Here is a 20,693-nt window from a genome sequence, read left to right on the forward strand (position 1 = left end):
TTACTGAGATATTGTGTCCATGAAAATGGGACAGACAGGTGGACAACCCCAATTCAATATTCCTCCGGTTCTGACTGTAGCCAGCACAGAGGGAAAAAAAAAACGAGACAGACTGGATGGAAATAACAAAGAACTGAAGTTTCTGGACACTGACTCTGGGTTCAGGTACTAGCAGAAACATAAAGGTTTCTGGTTGTGGTGGTGGTCCTCTGCCCAATTGGTGTGCTGACTGAGACTTAAGTAACTGTACTTTCAGCTTAGACTGAACACAAACTGTTACTCTAAAATATCAGAAAAGACATTGCACCAATATGGTGGCTCGGAGTTCTGCCTCTGAGACTCAGTATGTACCTGTTATGGTCACTGACATACATCCTCTGCTGCCTACCTCTCATTTTGTGCTTCTGTCTCAATTGCTGCAAATCTGAATTCTCTTGATGAACCTGCCTGCAGCTACAGACTGGTTACTGAATGCACCTACTGGTCACAGGACGGGGGGTCTGAGGGCCTGAGGCCCAGAGCCTCTGCAGGAACTGACTGAACATTTCTGGGTGGGTTCAAAACAATCATAAAACGAAACAACTACAAAGACATACAAAATCACAACAAAGAGACACAAAAGAATCATGCTGAGAGGCAAAGCAACCACAAAAGATGCAAAACTACAAAGAGACAAAATGACCACAAATAGAAATAAAAAGTCCATTAAAGACGCAAGTAAATATCTTTAATTAAAATAAAATTAAAAAAACACAATGACTGTGTCAAAGAATATTTATTTTTTATTTCATTTGATTTCATCTGATTTTAATGTTGGGAAGGAGATTTTGTAGACATGATTTTTTTTCTATTTGGTTGTTTTGGTTCAAGCTTCTTGGTTCGGTCCTGTTTTCTGAGATTTTCATTCCAGGACCAACATGATGCTCTCGGTTCTCTGCTGCACCGGTTCTTCAGGCTCTCTTGATGTCCAGTCTAGCACTGAGTTTTTGGGGTTCCTGTGTGTTCCTGCTGGTTCCCCAACTCTTGATCCATAAGTGTATCAGGTCTTTGGGGTCTGCTGCTGGTGTCATTTTCTGTCTTTAAGTTCTCTTGTTTCCATCTTTCTGGTTGTGTTGGTTCTGAGGTCTCCCAGGTTTCATTAGGTGTGCATCTGCCCCCCTGGAGGTTCTGTATGGTATCAGTTACTATGGTTCTGTGTGTTGTCCAGCTGGAGGTTTTGTAGCTGTATGCTGACTCGGTCCTCTGGGTTCTGCTGGTTCTGATTCTGCTCATGAAGAGAAAACATTTTCCTTAAATGTCAATTTAATGACTTTTACCTAAATCATACACTGTTGCAATAGTGTCTGGTTGGTCAGATAATTTTCAGGTTTCTAAATATGATTTAAATGCCCCTCTGCGGGGTTTGGTACCTGGTTGTGTTGCAGCTGGCAGCTATACTGGGCCAGAGTGGAGTACAAGAACTGGTACTGCTCTGTTGTTTGGATCATACCACCCCTGCACAGGACGATGGGGAGGTATGCAGTAAACAAAAAGGCAAAATGACAGAAGAGAGAAGACAGGTGTGTTTTTTTTATTTTCACTCACCTGTCGAGTCGGAGCTGACACACCGTCTCTAGGATGTCAACCTGACCTGTTTCTCTGAGCTGCTGACAGCCGATACTGCTGGCTATGAAACAACCTGTCCTACCTATACCTGCACTGAGATTAGGAGAGGAGGGAACAACAGAGAAGAAGAAGAAAGAAGAAGAACAAGAGAGGAGGAGATATCAACCGTGGAAAAGGTTAATTGAGACAAACTGACAATAGCCTGAATGCTAACACACCGCGGCCCAGTCAGATACCAGGTTTGGACCTGGTCTTATTTGCATTAGTTGGTCAGGTCCACACCACAGCTCTTTCTCTCTCAGACTCTTTCATCTACCTTTTCAGCTGTGGTTGGCTGCTCATCTACGACTATCCACTCTCTCACACAGGAAGAAGCTTTGAACATACCACAGTTGGTTTTACTGTTCACTGACCAAGATCATAATCTTCTGCTGTTTTCTAGACAGTGTGTTCATACTAGCATTCAATGTGTTGAGCTAGAAGAGAAAACTACTGAGTGATTTCCAAAGGTGGAAACACTCATTCATACCAGTGTTTTTACCACAAACGTTACATTTAGATTAGATTAGATTAGATTAACTTTATTAATCCCACAACTGGGAAATTCATTTCTACTCATTTATCTCACTGTGCTATATATTAGTTATTAGGGCCAGTGTGAGGGGAACATTTTTCAAGCGCAAAATCAGTATAATTTAGTTTCTTTTACTATTTATGGTCCAAAGTATAAAACTGACAACTGTTATTCGGTATATGTTTTCTTTTTCTTTTTTACTAAAAAATAGAATTAGATTTAAATTTTCAAGAAAAGGGTTCTTAGTTTGAGAAAGAAGTTATAACTTTTATAATGTTTAGTCAAATACTTCTTGATGACTTTTTCTTTGTTATTTAGATATTTTTTGTTACATAACCTTATGACAACTATCTCTATAAGTTTCACATACAGTAAAGTGAACAGGTCATGTGACATTGCTTCTGTATACCTTGCTCGTTAGCAAACACTGTGTAAACCAATTACATTCTGTAATCATTTAGGTGACTTTGTCCTGAGCAGAAATTACAACACAAGAGATCCCCTTCACTTTTATTAAGGATGTCTCAGCTGACTACAGGTCTTCATCACCTGTGGTTGACCAACATTGCTGGTTGGGCGAGATAATGCAGATGGATTTCATGGATTTATGTTTTCTTTTTTTTCATTTACATAATTTTTGCGAGCAGATTTTTTTTTGATTTTCTTGCTAAACCAATGTCTGTGGTGTATTTGCAAGTAAGCCAATAAAACCACAGCATTACGATCAGTTACATCTTAGTGCAGAAGATATTCATGCAGCACAGTAAGTAGTCTCCTCAGGACCATCAGTCTCTATATTATAAAACAAAGAGACAAGATCATGCAGCTGTTTAAGTTTAACCTAAACTCTGAGTTTTCTCTTTTCAATACTCCCACAATCCTTTTCTGCCGAGGAAGAGCTGGTGAAAGCACCAAAAACTGCATTTAATAAGGAGCCAACCTGCAGTGGACGATGATTGGTCCGGGACCAGTGACGGGGTCTGTGATTGGCTGAAAGCTAGTTGATAGGAGGGACCTGCTGTACAACTCGACCTCCTCCACCAGTCTCAGCAGAGGAGCGGTGCATTGTGGGATGTGGTGGTCAGGCCAAGACGTGAACCAGTAATGTCTGACGGGACGACGCTCTGAATACAGCTGTAAACACACACACAAATAGTAAAATGTCATTGTCATACAGATGCACAGACACTATGATACGCTTCGTGGCCAAAAGTATGTGGACATTGTAACATGCGACTCCATTTTCATGAACCTGCTGCAGGGATTTATTCCCATTCAGACACCAGATGCAACTATATACATCTATCTGCGTAGATGCAGAACAGTATTTCAACTGGTTAATTAAAAACAGTTGGTGCTGTCATGAAACCAAAAATGATGTTTATCTCACTCAGCACAGGATGTGGTTTGAAAAGCAGATAAATTTGCTGCAGCAGAAAAAAAGTTATTTTCATTTGAACTTTAAAAACCATGGCAAACTTTCTTTTTTTCTTAATCAGCTCATTTAGTTACAAATATTTGATATTATAGAGAAAGATTTAAAAGCAGGTTCTGTGCCACATTACAACCATCTTCCATACAACTGAAGCATCATTATTTCATTAACTGTATAACCGATAACCAATAATCTTTATCATCTTTACAGAAGATGTCACATCCAGTGGGCAGAGCTGTTTCACAGGAAGCTACAGCTTTTCTTTTTTTTTTTAATTCACCTGTCCAGGTGGGATGAAGTGACCTAGTTAGCATAGTTCTATGTGGACTGTGCTGATGTTTTCGATGCAGAGGTCCAGTGTAACTGCTGTACAAGGAGCCGGGGAACATAAGTCATTTCTGGTCACTTCCAGCAGATTGTGGTCACATTCACACAATTCACTGAACAGATTCTGTCACACAGATATTTTACTCTGATATGTTTGAAGATGTGTCAGTGAACAAACACATCACTGAATATATGAAAATATGATAGTATTCTATTGTATTGCATTTTATATCCTATCATTTGATAATTCAGTCAGAGAGGGTTATAGTACACAAACATGTGTTTGTACCTGGATGTCCATGTCAGTGACAGTGAACCCGTCTTTCTCTTGGCTGTCTCTCACTCTGAGGCAGAATCTGCCGAATCGACCCGTCTCTCCTTCCTCCTCGTCTTCTTCCCTCTGCCCCTCCTCGTCCTCCTCATCCTCCTCCTTCACCCTTGTTGTCCTCTCCGTCGGCTGAGGCCAGTACAGCTCACATTTCTGGAACAAACATACAGTCAGGTGTTCATCTTTCTGTTCCTTACTCAGATGAATCTGTACTTGTGTACTTCAGTACAGTTTGGAGGTACTTGTTATCATTGTTATTTCCATTTTATGCTACTTCATACTGCTACTCTACATTTCAGAAGGAGATATTGTACTTAAATGAATGTAATATTAAGTTTACTAAGTAAGTAAAACACTTTCAGGACAAGTCAGGAGTCAAGAAAAGGAAGATATGATTGAAAACAGAGAGGAGGGGCAGCGTCTCCTCACCTCGTTGTTCTCCTTGAGTCTGGTAACCATGACGATGATGCTGCTCCTCTCCTGCCACACCATGTCCCAGAAGTCCCCCACAGTGTGAACCATCGGCCCCTGGGTGGCGATGTAGGCCCTCTGAGCCCCTCTGTAACCCTGCAGCACACAGACTGGCTGTCACAACTGTACAGCTCCGTTCACACAGCTGAGTGCAGGTCAATGTGCTGCACAGGTGAGTGATGAGCAAATAGCAGCACAAACGAATCATTAAGAAATGTAAAGATATGGAGTTGAAGAGAAGCCAAATAACCATGGAGCAGTTTTCTTTTTAAAGAGTCGATGCAATGTTTTTTGTAGGAGATGCAGTTCATGCCAGTAGTTTCACACTATACCACTGACCTACAGGGGGCAGCAACATGCCATGATACACAGCAAAGTACCAACAAAGAAGGGGGAAGAAGAAGACTGGACACTACTGAACATCAGTGAACAAAACAGTTTTCAAGCTTAAAGAAAAATCATCTTTGAGAACGATTTATGAAGAAAAACAAAATATATTCAGTAGATTTGTTCTCACTGAAGGATTCACACAGTGTGGTGGGAACATAACTGTTGTTTGTGTATCAGTATCAGAAAACTCCACAGGGCTCCTTCAATGTTGAACTCAATTCACAACAGTGATGTACCTGTATTTTACTTTGAAAACCATGTACATGAATTTCTCTCTTTGAATTTAAGTTGTTCAGTTTTAAAACTAGATTTAAACTGGATTTAAAGTATTTTTTTAGGTTTGCAAAATCAAAGAAAATTGTTTTAAAAAATAAATTCAACTATAATGAAGTAAAAAACTGAATTAGTCAAATCTGGATCTAAATGTTCAAATGAAAACATAATTTTCAAAACGTTATTTTTACCCCCTGTGTTTCTGTGAACATCTGTCCAGCTGCCAAACTCTAGATGAGAGAGCAGAGCTGATCGACATGTTAAATGCGTCTGAGTCACCTCTGATTTTTCCTGTGTACGCACAACAACAGTGAGCATGAACTCTTTGCCCTCAGTTTTGCTTCTCAGGCAACATAAACGCTGTCCCAATGTTCACATGCTACTGATTTGGAACAGCAGATCTATTTAGAAAGACGTGTACTGCTGCTTGAATGATACACAGACTAACACAACAAAGAAATGTTTTAATGACTGTACCAGTCAGCAAAATATTCATTCTGAACATACTGTACCTGCTGAATAAAAGTATTTCATTGGTTTCCCTACAACAGCTGCTTGTGGCATAAAACATGTTTACACAGGCTTATGTTAAAGATTGTTACAGATCTTGGTTAAATAATAAACTGTGAGAATGACTTCAAGTACAGCTGAGGATGTGTTTAAAACTAGAATCCTTCTCTAACCTAAACCAAAGTGACTAAACACGTGTAGGATTGTAACACAACAAATCACTAACTGTGTGTTTTTGGAAAATAACTCTTAAAGCATCATTTAGGTTAAGTCCAGTATACTTCAACATATTTCTCAAAAATGTGGCCTTCACGGGTCACGCCAACTTTGCACTCTCCACGTTCGTTGTAGAGATTTGGAGAAACAAGGACTCGAGGAAAACAACGCATATTGGGGCAAACTTACAGCTTCTTCTTCTTTCAGTCAGACTGAAACAAACAGAAACTATCTGCCTGGAATCAGGCTAAAAAACACGGTTTGTCTGTACTCCCTGGTTAAACACAACAGTCTGTGTCACCTTATTTAAAAAGGTGACACAGACGAACTTGAACTTACACAGATAGTCACTTTATAGCACTGCCCACTGATCCTGGTCCCATTTTATTACAGTGTTTATTCTGACTGACGTTAATTTACTTCTTCAGAGAAAATCCAGTAACCGATGTTTGTGGCAAACTGACACCTTTGTATGAAAAAATGTCATTTATATTCTAAAAAAAATCCAGGCTAAAGACACAACTCAAAACTGATTTTTGACGAATAAAACTGTGTTTACCTCAGCGGTTATGGTTTATGCCATGTCTGTTTGTTTGTCAGAAGGATTACACAAAAAGTTCTGAACCAATTTGCATCAAACGTGGGGGAGGGATGGGGGAAGGACCAGGGAAGAACTCATTACATTTTGGTGCTGATCCAGTTAAAGGGATGAATCCAGTTTTGTTTTATCAGAGCATTTTTCTACGTTATCATCAACATTTCTCCCTGGCAGAGGCATTTGCTCTACTGGGTTTTATTTGACTTGATTCTTTTATTGTGGTTAAAGATGTAAAGAAAGCCTTAATTATTATCCATAAGACTGTCAAATTTTATTTCTTAGTAGATTTGGTGCATTATTGACTAATGACTTACACATGCTGTGCGACTTAAGGGTGGACTTCATTATGTTTTATTTGCCAGGTTGATATAAATGTATGTAAAAGCATTTTTTTTTTGTCTAACTGAATCAAGACACCCAGAACTTCATCATGTCCCCTCCATTTTTGAAACTACCCTACATCTCTGACCTCGTAAGACAGGAAGTGAATGATTAAGACTGTTCTGTTCATCAGTACCAACCACCGAGCACCTCTGCAGTAAGTTACCCATAGGAACGTGTTTACCTGTAAAGTTTATACATGTAAATAAATGTGTATGTGTTTGTATCTTCTTCTTGTATTAAATAAACTGCAGCAGGTGTCTGCTTTAAAAACACACATACATGGCGCTGAGGCTGCAAAGTGTGAGGGATGCGTGGGCCGGGGGGGAAGGATGGGGGGAGGGGGGGGTGAGTTAGGGACGTGTCACTTCCTCCCTCACTTCCTGTGGTTTTCCTGGTTGTCAGACTCCCACGCTGACAAACCGATGGCTCATGTCTGAGTTTCTGTTTGTTTAGCTGTCCAACACACACACACACAAACACACACACACACACACACACACACACACACACACACTCACACACACACACACAAACCAGAAGACGCCCAAGCTGAGTGACAGCGTTGTCACACTCTATCAGCTTGTTTTCTTTTTAATAAAACACAGAAGGAAACAAATTTTCTTCACTAAACTCATTTAATCTGCGACTAAATAATAAAACAAAACAAAATAAAATAAAATGGCTCCTCCAGTCTGTGTGTTGAAGTGTCCTTGTGCAAAATACTGCCCCCCTGATGGCTGTTCCATCAGTTTATGTGTATGGGAGTGATGTGAAAGTATCAAAGATTAGAAAACTTCCATTTAAGAGCAGTCCAGTCACCATTATAATCCTTTTGAAGTGCATATAAACATCTGCATTATCAAATCCATGTAGCATGTGACTCAGTTACACAACTTTCAACTCATTTTTGTACCAGCTGTGTGTCTCCAAATCCTCCTAATCTGAACCTGGGTTCACTTTCTTTCTACCAGGTTACCACAAGGATCTGTGCTAGATCCCCTTCTCTTCTTTAAGACACAACCTCCCTACGTCTGATTATCTGCTCACTGCCATGTTGATGATTCCAAACTCCATCTGTCATTCCCACGTAAATGATATCTCAAAATGAATGACAGAAGACCACCTTCAAGTCTCTTTGAAGCTGGACTGATTCACCATGATTTCAGCCTTGAATCTGTCGCCCACAACTAATTTTAGAATCAGACCAAATTTCTGCCAGACTGGTTTGTCTTAATTTTTAAACTATTCTAGATGATGGTGACACCCTGTATATGCAGGCATCAGCTTGACTTATTCATTCCAGTGTTTTATTATGCCTCCGCACCATCCCATTCTCTCATGCACATGATATCTCAGTAACGTTGACGGAACTTCCTTCAAGGGAATCACTTCAAATTTGGCACAGATGTTCACTTGGACTGAAGGATGAATTGATTTGATTTTGGTGGTCAAAGGTCAAGGTTAATGTGACCTCACAAAACACTTTTTAACCATAACTTAAGACTTTTTATATGATTCTGGATAAAAAGGGATGTAATCTGAAACTAGTCTGAGTGGTGGAGGCATACAACTGCAAGGTGGTAATTTTAATCTTGAATGCTGGTACAAGAACCCATCACTGTGATTAATACAAGTTAACTGGATGGATTTTAAGAGAATTACTTATATGTGCCTATTTATCTTTGAAGCCATTTCTGCTAAACTTCCTGTTTACCATGGTGAAATGCTTTTTCCTGTTTTTATTATCAGTAAACAGACCAGATCATCTACATGGATCATCTTCAATGCATACATAATACGTGCATGCACTGCATGGGTGGCATGTTCAAGTGTCCACATACTTTTGGCAAGAATTTACCATGTGTTGATTACCTGATGCTATTGAATATTTATGTCATCTGTAAACTGTTGCATTAAACAAAATGTGTGAATTGTTTACTACAAAAAAACCCAATACAAAACTTCCATTTAAAATATGTCATTTTAACAGTAAGTATAGAAAAATTCCAGACTGGTCGACAAGAAGACATCACTGCTAAAAACTCATTTCTACAGAGATGAACAGGAACAGTCAGCTCTATCTGCAGACCGCAACATGAAGGGGCTTGTTTCACCATACAGAAACACCACAAATTGCAAAGTAACTTCACTCTGTATGAAATAACGTTAGACTCTAACCCGGATGTAGTTGGCGTTGATGTAGCGGTCTGGTCCTGCCTCTTCCTCTGGGCTCCTCAGGATCACCCGGCTTTCAGGGTCTAAACAGTTAACAACAAACAACAATGATAAACAAGAGTGAAAACAGTGTCTACTGTGTTTCTACTGAGTACTGAACGACAGGTGAGTCACTGACTGGGTAGGATGGTTTTATATCTGTCTTTCATCGTGTGTCCTGGAATGTCAAGTTCTGCAGTGCTCACAAAGTTCATAGGGATCTTCTGTGGAGGAGACAGGGACGGGCTGGATGTTTAAACAAGCACACCTCATCTCTTTTTTTTCTCCAGTACAGAATCAAAACTTAAGAGTTAGTCTGTATATATTGTGGATAATGTGGATTTGGGACACTTATATACTGCACATAACTTTTACCTGGTACTCCACATTCAGTGTGTTTGTGTCCATGGCGGCCTGCTGCAGAAGTGTGTGTGTGAGCGGTCGGGTGGAGGTGTGAAGCAGCTGAAGCCACACTTCCTTTGGGGTGGAAACAGAGCAGACAGGCTCCACCCCCAGGCTGTTCATGTCCAATAGCAGCGACAGGTTGGAGCCCCGCCTACAAAAAAAGAGCCCAAAAAACAACAAAAAAAAAAACCCAGTGACAAGGTTTGTTTGTATACCACCCACAGAACATGAGAACTTTTTTTTTTAACTTTTTTTAAAAGTAAGGACAATTTTACACAATAAGGATGTTTCTAGAAAAACAGGGATTTTTTTTATAAAAAGAGGACATTTTTAAAAGGGAGGAAATTTAAAAATAGCGGGTAAATGACCACATCTTTGGAAGGTGAAGACATTTTGGAAACGTATACAGGACTTTTAACACTTTTGAAAAGTAAAAACATTTCTGTATCTTTTTGTAAAGTGAGGACACTTGTGAAACGTGAGGATATTTTGAAAGAGATCTTTTAGAAATCTGGGATACATGTGATCACTTTAGTAAACCAAGGAGGTTAGAAAATAAGTACATTTGAAAAGGGGACTATCTTTGGAAGGTGGTCAAAATATCTTGGAAAAGTGAAAATAGATAGACATTATGATATTTTCAATACACACAGGCTGTGTGTGTGGTGAATACCCACCTCTCCTGCAGGCGGACTGAGGCTTTGCGAGGAGGTGTGGTCATCGGTGGGGGTGTGGTTGGGTCCTCAGTGGGAGGGGAGGCTGGGGGCACTGCCGACATACTCATAGTGTGTTTGGTGTTTCTGTGTGTCTGAGTCGGACTTAGGTGTTCATCACAACATCGTGCTGCAGGGGAGAGAGAGAGAGAGCGTTTTGCACTGTGACCCACTGAATCCGCAGGAAAACTGCTGTACCCACAAAAACAGAGGGGGGCGCTGTTCCTCCTTAAGAAACAACATGTAAGCTATTAGAGTTTCTGCTGACTTCCTAAGTGTCATATATTTCATATTACTGCTAACTGTATTGTAAACTATTGAGTGTCTGTTTGAGAGATTCTGGACTCAGCTAAAAACAATTTCAACTCTTCCACAATTTGAGTTTAAGACTAAATTAAAACTCCACCAATATATCTATTATATCAACTGTCACTTGCTCCAGGAAATAGACAACACCAGGATTTGTTGTTACTGATGAATTAATCATCGTCTGCACATCTAAGAGCACTAACGCACATGACCAAGAGGGAATAAATGGACCAAAGATAAACCTTAAAAACAGGCAGTGTGTCACCTTTAACTTAAACCTTAACGGAGTTCAAAAACTAACTTTCTTTGAACTTCGTGTGTTTTTCTGAAGATAAATGTAACAACTTAAAGGGTCCCCATGCAAAACAGGGGAAAACTAATTCCTACGTCCTACATAAAGCCAATAAAAGTATATATAGTAAAATAAATCATATAAATAATGTATGCAAACAAAACATATAAAATGACAACATAAATATATTTTTAAGGCAGTTAAATCAACATTCAATGAAATGACTACATTATATGAAAGAGGTCACTTGCTGTGTTGATGTTCACCAACTCTGCAACTTTACAGAGCTTTTTAGCCTCTTTTAGATCCTAGTTTTGGTTTTATGGCACATTTCCTGTCTGGCTGAGCCTCAATGTTTCCAGCAGCAGTAAACACTTCTCTAAAAACTAAAATACTGATCGCACTCACCATTTTGTCTTTTCTCAAGTCTCTGGAGTCTCACTTGTCAGATCCATTTCAACTCAAAAAACGATCTGCTCTGAACTTATGTGATGGTTTTGTCACTAAGGAGCTCCCTTACAAAATGAGAAGTTACGCTCACACTCCACGTGTTACTTCTGGCAGCTCTTGCAATGGAATCAGTTTGTTGTTGTCACCAGCCTCAATGAAGGAAGTTTGACGTGACGAGTGAATTATTGATGCGACGACGAGCCGCAGCTGCTGTCAGACTCCACAGATCTGCCATCAGTCAATTCACAAACAAGAACACATGTTATCCTACAAACTCGACCTGCCTGAACTCTGATGAAGAGATTAAAATAATGAGTAAGCTCTGTGTGTGTCTGTGTGTGTGTGTGTGTGTGTGTGTGTGTGTGTGTGATTCAGTGTGTTTCCACATTGGTTTGGATCCGAAACGTTTCAGTGTGTCTCCATCGGAAGAGAGTTTCCTCATATCAGGAAGTCAGCACACCCACAATGACTCAAAGCACAACACACAACACAAACACAGACAGCACACTCAAACATAAAGTCCAAACTGATGAATTCCAGTATTTTCTATTCTTATTTAAAGAACTGAATTCCACATAAAAGAAGCATAATGAGCAGAGGAAGTTGTTTTATCTGTATGAAAACAGCCAGAGCCTGAAGTGACTGATGTAACTGAATATGACAAATAATTAGAGATATGAATCCTGTGTTTGTCAGTTCTTGTCTGCTCTTGTTTTCTTAAGAAACACCATCACATCCTGAGTCTTGCTCCAATTCACAACTAAGTCCACATTGATCAGTTTACCAAGAAATCTATCACATGAACCAGCAGCTATGTAGGAGACTCATGAAGGCTTCAGTTTGACCTTCAGAAAACGCACTGCAATTAACACCTTCAGTATGACAGCACCTCCACCACTTATTGCTCGTTAATGTGGGTGCATCAACGCCCGTAAACTAGCATATAGCAAGTTCATTAGCAAACGTTGTGTATCTATCAGACATTTACCCACATACGGTAATGCTCCAGAATCTTTTCAATGAACCATTAAGGAGCTTCCACACACATTTAGTTCTCATTTCTCAAATAGTCTACATTTTGACACAATGGTTTGGGACTTTTACATTTCCTGTCGGCTCATAATCAGGAAAAACATTATTTTCCAATGGTCAGGTTTTCCTGGTATGTGCTGGATTCCTGCTTCCCAGAGGATTAACGGTTTAGATTTGAATGACCCCATGACCTTCTCATCCTCAGGACAAACTTCATTTTTAGCTCCACTGCTAGTACAACGCTACAACTAGATTTTAGATTATAATGACCCATGGTTGCTAAGGGACATCTAGTGGTTGTAGTAATCATGACATGAGCAAAGGGAAAAGTGCGGTGACTAAGATAAAGAGAGACAGTCCATGTCAGGAGGAGGTTGTGGTGGATGGATGAATATGACACAGGAGAGTGGTGTTCGATTCCACTGTGAAAGAAGTAGCTGATGTTGTTTCTAATATCCGTTGACCGTTCAACAAAGTTAACCATGTTGTTATCATCGTAACTATGACAACAAAGGTTATCTAATGTTGAGGAATTACTTATTTTAACCCAAATCACCATCTTTTCCTAAACCTACCCGAACCATGACCATTGTTATTGTAACCGTGGCGATGATGGTAGGGTACACCACTCTCAGTACAGTCTGCGTGTTTATTACTGTAACCATGACAACCAAGATCCTGACCCGTGGTTAGAGTTGTTGGCGTTTCTATTCATTGTGGCTGTAATGAACACTGCAGCCTGTAGGGGAGCTGTAGGGCTTCATTTGTATTCGCTAACAGTTTATAAAAACATTTTAATTATCATTTTAATGTTAATAAATATGTTAGTTTTGCTGATTTCACTGGATCAAACACATGTAACCACATTTTTATGTCAGATGAGACAAACTAGAGCAGTTACAGAAAGTTTTCAAGAGATCAGATTTAAAAAATAAAGTAATGACACCTGTCAGTAAGTGTTAATAGCAAATGTATTGATCAGGCTTACCAGTTATTTGACAGCCATGGTGTTCTGTATGTGTGTAATTCTGGGTAGTAAGATGTGAATCCTCCTTTGATACTAGAGCTGCTGCTCACTTTCTCCAGCTCACCTACAACAACATTAACTGACCTCACAGCTCACACACCTGACTAATTAACCAACTAACCAACTGACTAACTGAGCAGGTAACTAACTAACTTACTAACTTACTAACGAACCAGTGAAGAGAAGGGAGTTCTCTGTTTCTTCCTCGCCCTCTTCGAATGAAATCAATGACTTACTGACAGACCAGGGGCAAGAAGAAACAAGTGAACGAGGAGAAAAAGGGGGTGAGAGAGAAAGTGATAGTGAAGGAGAAAACAACAGTATATGTGGTGAAGGAGAGAGAAAAAGCAGCAGGAATAGACATGTCCTGTTTTTCTGGCCGTTATTACCCTGATTCCAAGTGTTCAGTAGAGAGAGAGAGAGAGAGAGAGAGAGAGAGAGAGAGAGAAAACAGAGAGAAAATGAGTCAGAGAACGAATGAAGATAGAGAGAGAGATAATGAAAGAGAGACAGAGAGATGCTCCAGGCGTTGATTATTAACACACCAAGAACAGCTGCTCATGAATCATTCATATCAAATCATACAACACACACCGCTAACACCAGCAGCACAAAAACATGCATAACACCCATTCATACAGCACAACAAAATAACAAACACTAATATAAACCTGCTCTCCCTGACAGTTATGGCTATTTACCACAGAGGAAGTATGAAAAAAAAATCAACCTTTTTTATGAGCAAACAGTGACTCAACCTCACACCTCCGCATTGTTTTTCACTCTTCAGTCCACAATGGAAAATTCTACCCTTTTGAACTTTGAACCATAAACTTATTACTTTGTTTAGTCGTCTTAAATAAGCCTAGCAGCAACCCCTAAAGCTACTGATGCTGGATATTTGCTGAACTCCCTAAACAGCAAATGACCAATCATAGCTTAGCAACAGTAGCTAAGCATGTTGATGCGGTGCACATGGAGCTGCAGTCAGATACCCTGACTGGTCCTTTTTCAGCCTTTCCAAAAACAAGACATAAATAGCGTTTTTATGTCTTTTTTACGATCAGCTGCTAATGTTAGCATGCCTGGCTTATTACCAAAGGCTGAGGGTTAGCAAATAATTAGCTCAATGCATCGTTGTTTGGGGGGCACAGACATGTGAAACCCCCCCCCAACCCTCAACAAAACTCACAAAACCACCACAAACATAGCGGGCGTGTTGTGCTCGAGATGTAGCTGTTTTGTGGTTGTTTTATGTCGGTGATGGTTTGTATGTTTGTGTAGTCGTTTTGTGTCTTAACTTTGATTGGCTTTCCAAAAGGAATATTAACAGAGGCTCTCTGTTTATATCTGTGTAATCCATCCATGGTTACAGTATCATTAGACAAAGCCTCATTCTGGACTGGAACATCCAAGTTGCCGTAACATCAGAGTTTATGCTAATGTTAGCACCTCTGTCGTACTATTTATCAGATGTTGTGAAGTTTACACTCCTGTAAACTGTAAAAGCAGATTGTGTGAAAATATGAACAATAAAGCATAAATGTAACTTTTGTGTTGTTTGTCCAAGCACATTATTGTTTATATAGCAAATGTAGAAGACATTTAGCTAGAAAGACATAACTTGGATTATTAACTGGTGAGGAAGATGATATTTTACTTGGGACCTGTTGGCGTTAGCATTTAGGCTTTTTTTGCATCATTAGGCTACATGGTGCTGTGTAAGCACTGTCAGCCATCCACTGGGGCTTAGTGAACAGTCAATTTGCAGGGCCGTGTCAGAAATCACTCCCTCACTCCTCCCTATATCACAGACACTCAGTACTTTACAGAGTAATCAGCAGTAAATTCAGATTTCATTTCATGACATTTTGCATCATCACTGAGCTGCAGAGCTGCTCAATTATCATTTTTGCATGTGTGTTGAGTGTTGTATTGTGCGTAGATGCCATGAACCCTAATTTTCCCATTACATTGTGGAATTTTTGAGGCCACAATGTAATAACAAAATTACACACTTTAAATGCTGCAACTCTGTCATTCACTCCTTTCATTCATCCATTATCCATACCGCTTATCCTTATAGGGTCACTCTTTGTAATCACCTTGCACCTGTATTTTAGCAAATACCTGGGCGGTTTTTATGATCTAAGATGCAGCGTGAAGGACTGACAGAGCTGGAAGATTTTCAGCTGCAGCAGTTGGATGAACATGAACCATGATTTATACAGTGGCTGATTAGATCAGTTCTCCTGCGCAGCTCTGGGATCAGCTGGTCATGTTTCATGTTGTAATAGTATAATAATGTTATGGTGACTGGTGTGTTTTCATACATGTTTCTAACAATATTCATATCATAACAGAATAAGATGTTAATACGGTTATTTTTCCAGTGGAGACTCATCTGGTTTTAGTTACACTGTTACACACAGTCCAAGTTTATAAAACCTGGGATTATTGTTGTGTAACAATCTGAATATTCATATTCTATTATTAATAAAATACACATTATATTTATATGTTAAATGTGTTTTAATTCATGTTGATAAAAATCCGACTCCAGTCCAACAAAGTAAAAATCAGTGCGATCTCTGCCTAATAACCTGCTGCTGCAGCACACAGGAACCTAGTTGAGCTAGCTGTAAGGTAATTAATGCCAAACATTACTTTGTGCCAAAGACTGTATTTTTAATCTTATATCTGTGAGGCATCAAGTCACATGACCCTCCTCAAAATGTGGATCACATGTTCCCAACTTTGAGAAGTGTATGTGTGAACCAATCAGGACCGCCACGTTTTATTTATATGTACTTATAATCAGCAGAAGCTAAAAGACAGAGCAGGAAATGGAAAAATTAAAGTAACAGCTGTGAAGTAAACAACTCATTATAATTCTGCTTAAAGATCCTCTCCAGGCACATTCAAAGATAAATAAAAACACTTTTCAAAACATGGTCTACGGAAGCTGAGAAAGGCCATATGTGCAAATTTTTTTATCTATGAGATATTATCAGGAGAAAACAATTTTTTGTTATTCCGAGATAAGGACATAGGAGAAAACTATTTTGACTGAACCTCGTGTACTAAGTTGCAAGTAACACACAGTCCAGATAATCTGCTCTTCTCGTGTATCATTTGGTAACCATGAAGGCTTTCTGATTTTTGCCTGAGTTAGCCCTTGAGTGAAATATTCTATGATGTGTTGACATTTTCAGTTTACAGCACTAGAAGTTTCCATATGCATACTGGCTTGGCACATCAGATCTCTGATTAACAAAGTTATTATATCGAGAAAACAAGCTCAGAATCTATGAATATCATGTTATTATTCTAAATTTTAAAAGTTTAACTACTGGATACAATATGTCTCCTACATCACTCTCAATGCATGTGTAATGCAGGCTTCAAGTTTCATACTGGACCTTGGTTGGTTTCAAATATAGATGGATGGATGAAATGGCATAAATGTTCACGGTGCAGCAAGTTCACTGCACTGGGGCCCCGGAGCTGTTAGGGGCCCGTCACAACTACATTTTGAGTCATAGTCTTTGAAATTCTTATTGCCCTTATTGAAATGTTGTATTGAAATTGTAAAACTGCATTATTTTTGAGGATACCTGGTAATAATTATACTGTAATATTTGGGCTGCAATCAGTGGTTGAAGAATTGCTCAAATCTTTTGCTTCTATAAAAGACGTAATATCACAACATAAAAATACTCCACTACAAGTAAACGCCATGTATTCCAAATATTTTTAAAGTATCAGGAGCAAAATTTACTTAAAATATCAAAAGTAAAGGTGCACCATTAAGAGTGTTTTACTTGTCACATATATTATTAGATTATAATTTTACTCATGCATTAACATGTAACATTTTCAAGGTGAGCTAAATTTGAAAAATTTTACATACTGTTCAACAATACATCACAAAAGATGATTATATATTTTTTTATGTAAAACTTAACCTGAAAAGTAACTATAACTGTCAGTTAAGAAGAATCAAGTAGCATAAAAAGGAAATACTCAAGTATTAGTGCCTCCAAACTGCACTTCAGTGCAGTACTAGTCACTTTACCTCATATGTACTCTGTAAGTGATACTGTAATTATCAGGCTGTAGTATAAAGCATTTTCTACTTGACTAAAGAATCTATTTCCTCCACCTTTGATGATTAAAATACAACATTATAATTTTCACAATGATAGAGTGATGATGATCTTGTAGAGAATATAAAAAAAGTTTTCTGTTGTAAAATGAACTGCAACTGAGATTACAAAATATAAATAATGTTCATCACAAAGACTTTGAGCTAACATTTCACTCTACATGTTTGTATTCATCCACCTATCCATTCAAAGTTATCCTTCAGGTTACTAAGTTTTCATCACTCCTCTTCCTCACCTTTGTGTGTTTGGTTCACTCCTTCGATCCTTCCTCTCTTCTTTCCCTTCTTCTTCTTCTTCGTCTTCCTCACCCTTTCTTCTTTTTGGTCCTCGTCTCGCTTTTCTCTTCTTCCTCTTCTCTCATCTGTTGCTGTTGCTTTCTGTCGTTGTCTTTACTTCTACCTTCTCTGGCACTTCCTTTTCTGCACCCACCCACTCTCTCATTATCACACACACACACACACACACACATACACACACATACGCATGCACACACTCTTTTTCGCACACACATACACTTTCTATTCCCCTCATCCAAGGTTATGGGTCCCCTTTAGACCGCACGCTACAGGCTTCAACATTGTTTCTGTGTATTTGTTCTTGTGTGTCGGTGTATCTTTTGTGTGTGTGTGTGTGTATATATGTGTGTGTGTGTGTGTGTGTGTGTGTATGTGTGTGTGTGTAAAGCCATCAGCAGTTTTTCACAGTGGGGCTGTATAAACTGATTTTCCACGTCTTTTTCTCTCCAGCTGTCAGATGAACAGCAGCAGAATACAGTCCTATCGGGACGCAGTCAGGAAGGCTAACCTGCTAGTGTTATTAGCAGTCACCATAGAAATAAAATTAATAGAAGAGACTGTTCACCACAGCTCTGTATCAGAAGAGAGGATAATCACGCCGCGGGGGACATCTGGTGATTTTTCAGAGCTGTGAGGTACCAGTTGCTGATGATGTTCAGGCCTGTTAGTGGCTGTTGTTGCTCCATGTTATTCTTCTCGTGGTATTGTGTCGATCACCATTTCACATGAGTAATGTTCAGATGTTAAATTAATGGTTCCTTGGTAAAATGAAAGTGGACAACACACTGCATGAAGGAAAGTAAAGTGACACAAGATGGAAGGCCAGGATGACTCAATGAGACCTGATGTAATGAATCTCCAACATCGAATTTAACGTAGCACGTCCAGGTTATGTTTTTATGCCATCATATCATGTCAACTATATCACATTAGATTGTGAATTTTCAACTTTCTCAAATTCTAGTTCTACACTAAGATTTATACTAAATATCCAGTGTTATTCTAGCTGTGTGTGGCTTTATGATGCTAGCTAGGAAGAGCTAGCATATCATAGTTTAATGTACTGAGTTAACAATCTATATTCCACGATGAAGGAGCATCAGGTACTGCACTTGACATTAGAAGATACAACCTTTTTAACCAATAATTAATTTGTTACCATACAAACAAAAAAATACCGTTCCTATGAAAATTTTATAGTGCAGCGTGTACTGTAGGTCATTGTAAACTTCTTTCTTTTAAGTCAGGAGTATCCAACCAGTGCTTTTCTCTTCAGCTGTTATCTCCACTGTTTAAGGCCAGGAACACACTGGCTGTGTGACGTGTACATTGCGGCTGCGGAGTATCTTTGTTTTCATTTAGGCACACATGTAAACGGGTGCGTCACATGAGCTAGAGATTCTGCGTCTCGCCTATTTTTCATGCCATGACGCACATCCCCCAGCAAATTTAGCAAGGCCCTGTTGGTTGTCGTATTGACATCATACCAGCAACATTACATAAAACTGACATATTTCACTAGTTTCAATGTCCAGCCTGAGTGTCAACATGACACAGACATGAAAAAACTAATTTTTAAATCATTTTAGCAGCTGCATGTAGCAACAGTGACATTTTACTGGCATTTTCTGTCAAAAATAAATCAGAAATTAATTTTTAATGAAAAGAAATCCAACATTACAGTAACCTGCAAGCTCAAGGTAGAGAAATAGAGCTGACAGGAGCAACGACGCAGAAGGCACGCAGCTGGTGTGAACACACATACGCATGCGAGCACCAGCAGGTGAGCGACGGAGCCGCCATGCATACACAATGCAAGCAGTGTGTTCCTGGCGTAAAGGTGTGTTCAGACTGAACGTGAGGTGGACAGAGAAAGTCAAAAGTCCACTCAAGGCAGCATAAAGTAAGACTTTTTACGACAGCTGAACACGCTTCACTTTGACTTTGCGATTTTAACTTTATTACTGATGTTTTATCATTGGTATCTGTGATTATGAGAAACCTATTGTTTGCTAAACTCCTGTAACAGGCTACCGTCTCTTGCTTTAACTGTAACACTGAGTCTACAAAGGAGATGTGAGCAGGCTGTTAGAAGAGCAGCAGCTTCAGTTAGTCTCTAAATAGGATGTGTTCAGGCACAGTACTGACTTGACTACAGGTAACCAAGCTCATATAAAATCCTCTCTCTTGATTGGCTGCCAGCAGCACTGTTCGAGCCATCTTCATTGATGTTAAGCATCGGAGCAGAGAACGTACACGAGCTGCCCTGTCCTCCTTTCCTATCACCCTTCTTTGATTCCATCCAGTTTGTTTTGTACTTCGGTAACGTCTGCAGAAGTTTAGCATCTGCCATGTTGGTATCCTGCAGTGACTCGGAGGCTGTGACTGATGGTCTACGACTTGTGGCAAATTATGTGCTAAAAACTTAATTAAATAATTATATATGTATATATTTAATTGCCATGCTTGTCTTGATAATTTGTGTTTTTCTTACGTCTAACAGAACACAGCTTACATCACTGTAAGTGGAGGCAGCCTCCCTTACAAATTCTCCCATCTGGTCTTCGATCACCTTAAAAGTTCACGTCACTCTGCTACTCATCCGACCTAAACTGGCCACCCATGGCCGCCTGAATCAAATTCAGTCACTAATGCTGTCTTCAGAGTGACTTCTG

At 39.3% G+C, this 20,693-nt stretch overlaps 1 protein-coding gene across 5 annotated transcripts; it reads right to left on the bottom strand.

Moving 5' to 3' along the window:
- Positions 1-760: 760 nt before the first annotated feature.
- Positions 761-18,117, bottom strand: LOC111673361 (protein tyrosine phosphatase non-receptor type 7). Of its 5 annotated transcripts, none has more exons than XM_023431118.2 (12): positions 17,958-18,117; positions 11,586-11,722; positions 10,408-10,573; positions 9,701-9,881; positions 9,465-9,549; positions 9,290-9,369; positions 4,699-4,836; positions 4,231-4,422; positions 3,120-3,313; positions 1,585-1,698; positions 1,410-1,494; positions 761-1,264 (listed from the first exon to the last, which is right to left on the bottom strand). In XM_023431118.2, exons 3-12 carry the CDS (start codon positions 10,512-10,514, stop codon positions 1,178-1,180), a joined length of 1,263 nt encoding a protein of 420 aa, XP_023286886.1. In that variant the 5' UTR covers positions 10,515-10,573; positions 11,586-11,722; positions 17,958-18,117; the 3' UTR covers positions 761-1,177. The 5 variants fall into 5 exon arrangements, with proteins under 5 accessions (XP_023286886.1, XP_087025976.1, XP_023286885.1 ...); XM_087169850.1 differs by lacking the exon at positions 17,958-18,117 and adding an exon at positions 13,515-13,742; XM_023431117.2 differs by lacking the exon at positions 11,586-11,722.
- Between the last annotated feature and the right edge of the window lie 2,576 nt (positions 18,118-20,693).

This window comes from Seriola lalandi, unplaced genomic scaffold (assembly GCF_002814215.2).
Source record: "Seriola lalandi dorsalis isolate HSWRI2012SDOR001 ecotype SW California unplaced genomic scaffold, Sedor1 jcf7180002054917, whole genome shotgun sequence".
In the NCBI taxonomy this organism is placed as follows: domain Eukaryota; kingdom Metazoa; phylum Chordata; class Actinopteri; order Carangiformes; family Carangidae; genus Seriola; species Seriola lalandi.

Bases quoted from the DNA above. Each gene is read 5' to 3' on its own strand.
- LOC111673361 (XM_023431117.2), bottom strand. From the start codon at position 10,514: ATGAGTATGTCGGCAGTGCCCCCAGCCTCCCCTCCCACTGAGGACCCA. The intron at 4,423-4,698 runs GTGAGGAGACGC...TGTTTGTTCCAG, and splicing joins GACTCAAGGAGAACAACGAG to AAATGTGAGCTGTACTGGCC. The intron at 3,314-4,230 runs GTACAAACACAT...GTGTGTTTACAG, and splicing joins TCACTGACATGGACATCCAG to CTGTATTCAGAGCGTCGTCC.